Here is an 11,125-nt window from a genome sequence, read left to right on the forward strand (position 1 = left end):
ATGAACTAGGGGAAATTGTCAGTAGCAAAGGACTCAGAAAATAGAGCTGGAGTGAGGGGGGGAATCATCTCAAGGCTAGCGGTTAAGTCTCTGAAAACAGGCTGAACGGTCAACCAGAGCTGTGCTACAGGTCGGGTCAATGCTCTGAGACTCGTGCTGCAGGCGAGGGGACTACAGGGGTCACCACCCAAACCCTGAGTTTCCTGGTGTCTGTCTGTTGCATTGTCTCTGCTTCTTAGAGGAAGGGAGAGACAAACCTCCTCAGGTCTCTCCATGCCAGCATATCCTAGCTATTAAGAGTGTCCCTGCACTAAAGCAGAGGGAGCCTTAACCAGCGAGTTCAATATCCCATGGAACTGGAGTGAATTCAGGTTAAAGTGGTTTATTCGGAGGAGAAGGAATTGCAGAGTTGTTTTACAGTGGGAACCTGACTAGTCAAACAGCAGGAACTGGAGCCAGTTAGATGAATGTGAGTTAGTACAATTAACCCCCAGAACAGGGTTTTTCACAGTAAATGCAGATCTCTCGATAGGCCAAACCTAACCTGTCCCACGGCTTTGTAACTTAGATAGAGCCTCTACCAGCCCTAGCCTGTATTAATACCACGGGGGTATTGGTAGCAATTCCGCTTTTCCTCTTCTCCTCCCCCAATACTCCCTGAATCAGGCCACAAAGGACCAAAAACAACCCTGAAATCCCATTCTGCCAAAGCAGCTAGGCTGCCAGCATTTGGGTAGGACAACCAGCTCCTGGCCATTCAGGCCTGGTGCTAATGCCTCTGAAACAGAGATGCATGGGGCAGGACTGCCCAGCCCTCTTGTTCTCCTGCCCTGATGTCACAGTAAGTTGGCTTAACAGCAGAAAATTACTCAAATACAGTGGAGTCAGTTGTGAGGTGTGGAGCTGGATGGGTGAGAGTTCTCCCCGCTGCCCCACTTCAGCCATGGGGGCAGGGGGGTTGCCTCAGGAAGAAGAGGGATGTTTCTCTTTTGCACCATAGAGTTTGCGAAGGCTGGAGTCCATCAGGAAATCCACAGACCTGCAGAGAGGGGAGGCTGAAGTTACTTCAAACAGGTGTTTTCATGCTCCTATCCCATTGTGCCCCTTGCATATCCCTTCATTCCGTCAGCTGGGCCCCCTCTCCTAGCAAACAGCCCCAGAGCACTAGCTCACAGCTAGGAGTTACTTGGTAAGCATTTGTATCCATCTCTAACGTGATCAGTGTGGGGCCCTTAGTGAAAGGGTTAACCATAAGGTCTCCTTTGATTTTCTTTCTCCTCCTAGCTGTTCAGTCCCTTGATGGATGTGCTGCCCAGCCACCTGCTCTTTGATACCAGCTGCCCGTTTCTTCTTGCACATGGCAGCCCCTATTAGAGGCAGCCAGAGGGCTGCTCTTAAATTCCAGCTATTTTTATAGCCCTCTAGGTTCTTGGTACAGGGGGATGCTTAGCACACACAAGTGCAGCTAGTGCTCGCAGCTCTTCGAGTTATCTGAGCAGGAGAACCTCACTTTTTAAAATGGAAACTAAGGTTCTATTCCCCAGAGGGGGTGAGGAAAAGCTTGGAGCTGTGACCCTGAACAGCTAGGCCACTAGCAGCCAACCAAAACCAACATGGCTTTGGGTGGCGTCTTTAAAAAAAAGCCATGCTTGGGGCAGGGGCTGACTCATGATGTGTGGATGCCCATGTTGGTAATACAGAGCGGGTGACGGGTGAAAGCAAAGAGCAGCACCATGTGGGATGGCCGGACAAGCTTCATGCACCACCCCCTACTGCCAGGCACCAGTGAGGACTAAGGCCCCATGTGAGCCAATCCACTTCAGCTTCCCAGGCCTACACTGGCCTTTGCTTGGTGGCTTATGGGTCATTTTTTAGTGTCGGCATTTCCTAGTGAGCATGGAGTCTTGTCATCAGCCCCAGGCTGGTATTTGCCATGGGCCCCTGCAGTCTTCCTGTGGTCGAGACCCCTTGAAGCAATGGACAGGGTTTAGCTGTGAGCTAGCGCTGTGCTCGGCCAGGTGTTTAACGGCAGCTGTGCCAGGAGAGGGTGACACCATCCTGGTGCAGGGCAATGGTGCAACCAGGGTACTTGCACAAATTCCCCAGTGCTAGCTCCCTCTGAGCTGCTTGACAATGAACACACAGGCTGTGCTTGCCAGAGGGCCTGGGGCATGAGGGGACTTTCAGCAGGAGTTGGGTGCCTACGGCCTCGATCCAAAGACACTCAGGCATTGCTCCACTCAGATTAGGGGTTTGTGGGGCACTGGGCCAGAGCAAGTGGGGCCTTTCTCCACCCCTTCCACCTGCAGTTCCCCCGGCACTCCAGCTGGGGAAATGGAGTTGGAGCACGGGGGCTCCTCCCTCCACAGTGCTCCTGCCAGGCAGCGGGGTCAGGGTGCAGGGGCTTACAAGGGTCACTGGTATCCCTCAGGCAGAGCACTACTGGCAAATGCTGCATTTTTAATGCCAAGCACTGTAGCTACCGCTGATAGAGGCAGGGAAAACAAGGCACAGAGCAGCCCCATGACTTGCCCAAGGCCATACCATGAGTCAATAGCGGAGGGAGGAGTCTTGACTCCTAGTCCTCTGCTTTAACACCATGCCTCTCTATGTAAGTAGTGTACACTACCCCCTCCACCATCATCTTCCCCCCCCAGGGCATCACAAGCCTCTGGACTCTTGCCCAGAGTCCTGAGCCCCAGGTGCTTAGCCATGATCCTGCCTCCGCAGTGTTAAACCTTGGCATGCCAGGGAAGCCAGGCCAGCCCTTACCTGTCAATGGGCTTGATGATGATGGGAATGGCTGAGAGGCCAATGGCTGTGGTCATCCACTTCCGGATGGGGAGGGGCCAGTGGGTCATGGTGCCCAGGAGGTAGAGGGAGGCAGCACAGATGCGGTTAATGGTGAAGCCGGGGATGGCTACGGAGGCCAGCGCCTGCCACACAAACGTATCCACCACAGCCACGGCCACCCGCGTCGTCTTCCCCGCGTCGTATTCATGTGCCTGATGGGTGCAGCAAAGAGAGCATGGAGAGCAGGGACACTGTACTGGAGGAGAGGGGCAGAACAGCAGGGTGTGGATGGGGGGGCATGTACAGAGAGGAATGTATCAGTGATGTGGAAGAGGTGGGTTACACACAGGGTCCAGTATGGGTTGGGGGAAATGATGCAGAGAGGAATGGACCACAGCAGAAGGCAAGCAGAGAAAATCGTTTGTTATGGGCGCTCTGTGTGTGTGAGCACACATGCATACAGGAGAGTGTGCAGGCAGGGGGTGTACAGGTCTCTGTGTGTGTGTGAGCGCACACGTGTACAGGTGTGTGTGCAGGCAGGGGGTGTACAGAGGTCTGTGTGTGTGTGTGTGAGCGCACACGTGTACAGGTGTGTGTGCAGGCAGGGGGTGTACAGGTCTCTGTGTGTGTGTGTGAGCGCACACGTGTACAGGTGTGTGTGCAGGCAGGGGGTGTACAGGTCTCTGTGGATTTGTGGGTGTGCACGTCCATATGCGTGCGTGTGCAGGCTGGGGCTGTACAGATCCATGCATGCACAGGGGTGAAGGGCTGGGTGTGTCTGTACGCATCTGGGTGGGTGCATTAGCTCACCTGAGCAGGGAAGGTGCTGCCCTGGTGCGTGCAGGGTGGTACCACCAATCAGGAACCGCCGCAGAGCTCAGCTTGGCACCGCGGGGCAGCACAGCCGACACACAGCAAGGAAGCTGCCAAGTCACTGCTGTGTCTGATGGGGATCCCACCTGCCCCTTCAAAGGGAGCCAGGCCTCCCCGGCTCGCTCACCCAGACCACAGCACGTGGCTCCTTGCTCTCTAGCTACCATTGGATGGGGGTTCAGTGCTAGCAGGCTCTGCCCCCGTCTCCAGCACAGCAGCAGGGGTCAGAACATCCTCTTCCACGCTCCTGGAGGTGCTGTAGCTGGCCTCTCAGGCTCCTGGATCTGCTGCCAGCTCCTGGCATGCCCTAAACCCAAATGCTTTTGCAGATGGTGGGCTCAGGAATGATCCCGCAGCCCAGCATATTGCACAGTTACGACACATCTGGCGCTGGCCAATGTCAGATACAGAGCTCTGGACTGGAGAGCTCAGGGGTCTCTTCCAGAGTGTCAGGGACATGGGATACTGCACTAGATGGACCACAAGTCTCTTCCTGCAGGGGAATTCTTATGGTCCACTGTCCGACCCAAGGAGGTGAGTGAGAAAGAACTGAAAGGAAAAGGCAGGTGAATTTCACAGAATGGAGATATAGGACACTACAAGTCCTGAGCTGACACCATGAATTAAAACATGCCCAGGAACTTCAATCTATGGAGTCTGACATCTATAGCCGGTGGAGCGGGAGAGGAAGACAGGGCCTCAGTGCAGAGAGTTGTGCAGTGGAGGTGTGCCAGACTGACTTTGTCTGTGAAAAGATGGGGCTCAGAGGCAGAAGCAGATTTTTGGTGCATGAGCAGGTCTGGCCTAGTAGACAGGATCTGGGCAGGAATGAGAGGGAGGGTGGAGTTAGCAGATGAGAGAACTTGGCCCCAGGCTGCCCAGTTTGTCAGCAGGAGAGGAGAGCCCTTGCCCCATGGAAGGTCAAAGGCCTGACAGGGAGACCCACCCTAGCCTGCCCTCCCCGCTGGCACAGGACCTGACCAGGGTCTAAGTGACAGAATCTTGTTCTGGCCCCTCTATGGGGTTTAGGACACACACACACACACACACAGGCAATCCCAGGGGTCCAGGAGACAACCAGCTCTGGGGTACAGGGACAGAAGGGTTTGAGAGCTCCAGGATACTTACAACAGCTGCCTTCTTTCCCTTATCAATCGCGTCGGCTGTCACATACGTGGTAGCCACCCCGTAGCTCGCCCAGACCAGCGAGATGGGCACAATGGCTCTGAAGGACTCTCCAATTTCATTGGCGTAGCCTTTAAGAAAGGGCAAGGTCAGAGGGACCAGTGGGGGAGGGTTTAGTTACAGAAGAGGCTAAGGCACAGGCCAGAGAGGAGTTGAAACAAAAAAACGGTGGGATCCTACCCAAGCTCCACCCACAACACCGCAGTAGCTCAATGATCAGCAGCCCCAGTGTTGTCATTCAAGCATCAGCTCTAGGCTTCAGCCTGGCAGCTCCCTGCAGCCAATGGGCAGCTCACGCCTCTCAGAGAGTGTCAGACCCGCTGCAGACTGAACAGACAATTCTGCATCAGGTCACCTCTGGGATCACGAGGCTGGGAACTGCACATGTAAACTCTGCGGGAGGCGCCGGCCCAGGAGCGAATAGGCCCTGGGTGCCTCCTCAGCAGGGCTGAGGCATGGGGCAGGGCAATGTGGGCAAAGCTTGCCCTCTGCTGCACTACTCTGAGGCTCTCCAGGGCTCGCTCGCAGACGCACCACACAGAGTTTCAGAGCAGCCGCCTTCTCAGCGTGCCCTGGGCTGTCAGCAGTGCTTCCAGGGTTATTTTTAGCCCTGGTGCCTCTGACACCTACAGGCTGTGCCAGGCGCCTCCGGAGGGCGGAAACACTGAGCCCTTGCAGAGGCCTCACTAGCCTGGGGCTGATGGGCAGGAAGGTCACCTTGAGCGTGCCCTTTGTTCCCTGCATCGGCCTCCAGCAGCCCATCACTTGGTGAGAGCTGCCCACGGCAGGTGGGGGCTGTTCCACGTCTCAGCCAGAAAGCCAGCCCCAGCAGGAAGATCCAGTGGTGAGCTGGAGCCGGTTGTTAAATTTTGAAGCCAGTTTAGCACTGGTTGTTAAAGGGTGGGCAAACTCCGGCCTGTGGGCCACATTCTGCCCCCAGGGCCATCCTGTCCGGCCCGCCTGAGCTCTCGGCTGGGGAGGCTCCCCTGAGAATCCCTTTTTAATTCGGCAGGTCCTCCAGTGCCGCCGAAGACCCGGAGCGAGTGAAGAACCCCGTTCTTCAGCTTTTGGCAGCTCATCACTGGCAAGATCCCATAGCGTGCCTGGCCACAGGGACACATCTGACCCAGGGACTCAAAGAAGCCAAATGCTCATAGCATGGCATGGGACATGGCCCCCTTTTCCGCAATGCAACAATTGCGGGTGGGGATGGAGCGCACGGGTGCCTGCATGTGCTGTGCACGGATTGCACAGCCACACACACAGGACACTGATGTGTGTAAATCGGTGTGTGGTTACACAGCAACACACACACACTGTACACTGATCTACATAAATCGGTGTCTGGCTGCACAACACACACACACAGGACACTGATGTGTGTAAATCGGTGTGTGGTTACACAGCAACACACACACACACCACAATAACACCTTGAGAAATCAGGCTCACAACCAACCCTTGCAGGGTGAGCTCTGGAGTGTGGCTGCCTCTCTCCTGGGAGGACACACAGCCCCTTCCCCACCTGTGTGCGGCGCACACACACACACGGCTCCGTGTCTGACACTGCGGCAGACCCTGCTCCGGACACGTCACCGGCCTGGCGTTAGTGCCGCGCCGTGCACACGCCTTACACGGGCGCGGGGTCGGGGTCGGGGTCGGGCTCACACTCACCCAGGTAGCGCACCCAGGTGTCCCGGTAGAGGTCGGTCTCGGCGGGGGGCCCCATGGCGCGGCGGCCGCTGGCCCCGTCACGCCGGCCCCGGGTCAGCAAATCCCCGCCCGCTTGGGCCGGGCCGGCGGGGCGGGCCGATGGGGCCAGGCTCAGCCCGCCCTTCCCAAGGCTCGTCCGCCGCCCGCGCCCTGCGCAGCCGGGGCGGGACCGGGCATCGCTCCAGCCGCCCGCCGCGCCCACGCACGGAACCGGGGGGGCAGCCAAGACCCCGCGGTGCACGCCCGGAAGGGAGCCGAGACCCCGATCTCCGCCCCCGGAGGGGAGACGAGACCCCGATCTGCGCCCCCGGAGGGGAGCCGAGGCCCCGCAGTGCACCCCCGGAGGGGAGCCGAGGCCCCGATCTGCGCCCCCGGAGGGGAGACGAGACCCCGATCTGCGCCCCCCGGAGCGGAGCCGAGGCCCCGATCTGCACCCCCCAGAGGGGAGCCGAGGCCCCGATCTGCACCCCCCAGAGCGGAGCCGAGGCCCCGATCTGCGCCCCCGGAGGGGAGCCGAGGCCCCGCGGTGCACCCCCGGAGGGGAGCCGAGACCCCGATCTGCACCCCCCGGAGCGGAGCCGAGGCCCCGATCTGCGCCCCCGGACGGGAGCCCAGACCCCGATCTGCACCCCCGGAGGGGAGCAAAGACCCCGATCTCCGCCCCGAAGGGGAGCCGAGGCCCCGCAGTGCACCCCCGGAGGGGAGCCGAGGCCCCGCAGTGCACCCCCGGAGGGGAGCCGAGGCCCCGCGGTGAACCCCTGGAGGGGAGCCAGGGCCCCGATCTGCACCCCCGGACGGGAGCCGAGACCCCGATCTGCGCCCCCGGAGGGGAGCCGAGGCCACAATCTGCACCCCCCGGAGGGGAGCCGAGACCCCAATCTGCGCCCCCGGAGGAGAGCCGAGACCCCGATCTGCACCACCCGGAGGGTAGCTGAGGCCCCGATCTGCACCCCCGGAGGGGAGCCGAGGCCCCGATCTGCACCCCCCGGAGGGGAGCCGAGGCCCCGCGGTGCACCCCCAGAGGGGAGCCGAGCCCCAATCTGCGCCCCCGTAGGAGAGCCGAGACCCCGATCTGCCCCCCCGGAGGGTAGCCGAGGCCCCGATCTTTACCCCCCGGAGGGGAGCCGAGATCCCGATCTGCATCCCTGGAGAGGAGCCAAGGCCCCGCGGTGCACCCCCGGAGGGGAGCCGAGGCCCCGATCTGCGCCCCCGGAGGGGAGCCGAGACCCCGATCTGCACCCCCCGGAGCGGAGCCGAGGCCCCGATCTGCACCCCCCGGAGGGGAGCCGAGACCCCGATCTGCGCCCCCGGAGGGGAGCCGAGGCCCCGCGGTGCACCCCCGGAGGGGAGCCGAGGCCCCGATCTGCGCCCCCGGAGGGGAGCCGAGACCCCGATCTCCGCCCCCGGAGGGGAGACGAGACCCCGATCTGCACCCCCCGGAGCGGAGCCGAGGCCCCGATCTGCGCCCCCGGAGGGGAGCCAAGGCCCCGATCTGCACCCCTGGAGGAGAGCCGAGGCCCCGCGGTGCACCCCCGGAGGGCAGCCGAGGCCCCGATCTGCGCCCCCGGAGGGGAGACGAGACCCCGATCTGCGCCCCCCGGAGCGGAGCCGAGGCCCCGATCTGCGCCCCCCGGAGCGGAGCCGAGGCCCCGATCTGCACCCCCCAGAGGGGAGTCGAGGCCCCGATCTGCACCCCCCAGAGCGGAGCCGAGGCCCCGATCTGCGCCCCCGGAGGGGAGCCGGGGCCCCGATCTACACCCCTGGAGGGGAGCCGAGGCCCCGCGGTGCACCCCCGGAGGGGAGCCGAGGCCCCGATCTGCGCCCCCGGAGGGGAGCCGAGACCCCGATCTGCAACCCCCGGAGCGGAGCCGAGGCCCCGATCTGCGCCCCCGTAGGGGAGCCGAGGCCCCGATCTGCACCCCCGGATGGGAGCCAAGGCCCCGATCTGCGCCCCCGGAGGGGAGCTGAGGCCCCGATCTGCACCCCCTGGAGGGGAGCCGAGACCCCGATCTGCACCCCCAGAGGGGAGGCGAGGCCCCGCGGTGCACCCCCGCAGGGGAGCCGAGGCCCCGATCTGTGCCCCCGGAGGGGAGCCGAGACCCCGATCTGCGCCCCCGGAGGGGAGCCGGGGCCCCGATCTACACCCCTGGAGGGGAGCCGAGGCCCCGCGGTGCACCCCCGGAGGGGAGCCGAGGCCCCGATCTGCGCCCCCGGAGGGGAGCCGAGACCCCGATCTGCAACCCCCGGAGCGGAGCCGAGACCCCGATCTGCGCCCCCGTAGGGGAGCCGAGGCCCCGATCTGCACCCCCGGATGGGAGCCAAGGCCCCGATCTGCGCCCCCGGAGGGGAGCTGAGGCCCCGATCTGCACCCCCCGGATGGGAGCCGAGACCCCGATCTGCACCCCCAGAGGGGAGCCGAGGCCCCGCAGTGCACCCCCGGAGGGGAGCCGAGGCCCCGCAGTGCACCCCCGGAGGGGAGCCGAGGCCCCGCGGTGAACCCCTGGAGGGGAGCCAGGGCCCCGATCTGCACCCCCGGACGGGAGCCGAGACCCCGATCTGCGCCCCCGGAGGGGAGCCGAGGCCACAATCTGCACCCCCCGGAGGGGAGCCGAGACCCCAATCTGCGCCCCCGGAGGAGAGCCGAGACCCCGATCTGCACCACCCGGAGGGTAGCTGAGGCCCCGATCTGCACCCCCGGAGGGGAGCCGAGGCCCCGATCTGCACCCCCCGGAGGGGAGCCGAGGCCCCGCGGTGCACCCCCAGAGGGGAGCCGAGCCCCAATCTGCGCCCCCGTAGGAGAGCCGAGACCCCGATCTGCCCCCCCGGAGGGTAGCCGAGGCCCCGATCTTTACCCCCCGGAGGGGAGCCGAGATCCCGATCTGCATCCCTGGAGAGGAGCCAAGGCCCCGCGGTGCACCCCCGGAGGGGAGCCGAGGCCCCGATCTGCGCCCCCGGAGGGGAGCCGAGACCCCGATCTGCACCCCCCGGAGCGGAGCCGAGGCCCCGATCTGCACCCCCCGGAGGGGAGCCGAGACCCCGATCTGCGCCCCCGGAGGGGAGCCGAGGCCCCGCGGTGCACCCCCGGAGGGGAGCCGAGGCCCCGATCTGCGCCCCCGGAGGGGAGCCGAGACCCCGATCTGCGCCCCCGGAGGGGAGACGAGACCCCGATCTGCACCCCCCGGAGCGGAGCCGAGGCCCCGATCTGCGCCCCCGGAGGGGAGCCAAGGCCCCGATCTGCACCCCGGAGGAGAGCCGAGGCCCCGCGGTGCACCCCCGGAGGGCAGCCGAGGCCCCGATCTGCGCCCCCGGAGGGGAGACGAGACCCCGATCTGCGCCCCCCGGAGCGGAGCCGAGGCCCCGATCTGCGCCCCCCGGAGCGGAGCCGAGGCCCCGATCTGCACCCCCCAGAGGGGAGTCGAGGCCCCGATCTGCACCCCCCAGAGCGGAGCCGAGGCCCCGATCTGCGCCCCCGGAGGGGAGCCGGGGCCCCGATCTACACCCCTGGAGGGGAGCCGAGGCCCCGCGGTGCACCCCCGGAGGGGAGCCGAGGCCCCGATCTGCGCCCCCGGAGGGGAGCCGAGACCCCGATCTGCAACCCCCGGAGCGGAGCCGAGGCCCCGATCTGCGCCCCCGTAGGGGAGCCGAGGCCCCGATCTGCACCCCCGGATGGGAGCCAAGGCCCCGATCTGCGCCCCCGGAGGGGAGCTGAGGCCCCGATCTGCACCCCCTGGAGGGGAGCCGAGACCCCGATCTGCACCCCCAGAGGGGAGCCGAGGCCCCGCGGTGCACCCCCGGAGGGGAGCCGAGGCCCCGATCTGTGCCCCCGGAGGGGAGCCGAGACCCCGATCTGCGCCCCCGGAGGGGAGCCGGGGCCCCGATCTACACCCCTGGAGGGGAGCCGAGGCCCCGCGGTGCACCCCCGGAGGGGAGCCGAGGCCCCGATCTGCGCCCCCGGAGGGGAGCCGAGACCCCGATCTGCAACCCCCGGAGCGGAGCCGAGACCCCGATCTGCGCCCCCGTAGGGGAGCCGAGGCCCCGATCTGCACCCCCGGATGGGAGCCAAGGCCCCGATCTGCGCCCCCGGAGGGGAGCTGAGGCCCCGATCTGCACCCCCCGGATGGGAGCCGAGACCCCGATCTGCACCCCCAGAGGGGAGCCGAGGCCCCGCGGTGCACCCCCGGAGGGGAGCCGAGGCCCCGATCTGCGCCCCCGGAGGGGAGACGAGACCCCGATCTGCACCCCCCGGAGCGGAGCCGAGGCCCCGATCTGCGCCCCCGGAGGGGAGCCGAGACCCCGATCTGCGCCCCCGGAGGGGAGCCGAGACCCCGATCTTTACCCCCCGGAGGGGAGCCGAGACCCCGATCTGCATCCCCGGAGGGGAGCCGAAGCCCCGCGGTGCACCCCCGAGGCGGAGCCGAGGCCCCGATCTGCGCCCCCGGAGGGGAGCCGAGACCCCGATCTGCGCCCCCGGAGGGGAGACGAGACCCCGATCTGCACCCCCCGGAGCGGAGCCGAGGCCCCGATCTGCGCCCCCGGAGGGGAGCCGAGGCCCCGATCTGCA

At 64.8% G+C, this 11,125-nt stretch overlaps 1 protein-coding gene across 1 annotated transcript; it reads right to left on the reverse strand.

The window, feature by feature from the left end:
* Window positions 1–366: 366 nt before the first annotated feature.
* On the reverse strand, window positions 367–6,840 carry MTFP1 (mitochondrial fission process 1). Its single transcript, XM_048821777.2, has 4 exons — window positions 6,526–6,840; window positions 4,795–4,922; window positions 2,773–3,005; window positions 367–1,039 (listed from the first exon to the last, which is right to left on the reverse strand). The coding sequence occupies exons 1-4, from the start codon at window positions 6,578–6,580 to the stop codon at window positions 964–966; spliced, it is 492 nt and encodes a 163-aa protein (XP_048677734.1). The 5' UTR covers window positions 6,581–6,840; the 3' UTR covers window positions 367–963.
* Between the last annotated feature and the right edge of the window lie 4,285 nt (window positions 6,841–11,125).

Source organism: Caretta caretta, chromosome 15 (assembly GCF_965140235.1).
Source record: "Caretta caretta isolate rCarCar2 chromosome 15, rCarCar1.hap1, whole genome shotgun sequence".
NCBI lineage: Eukaryota > Metazoa > Chordata > Testudines > Cheloniidae > Caretta > Caretta caretta.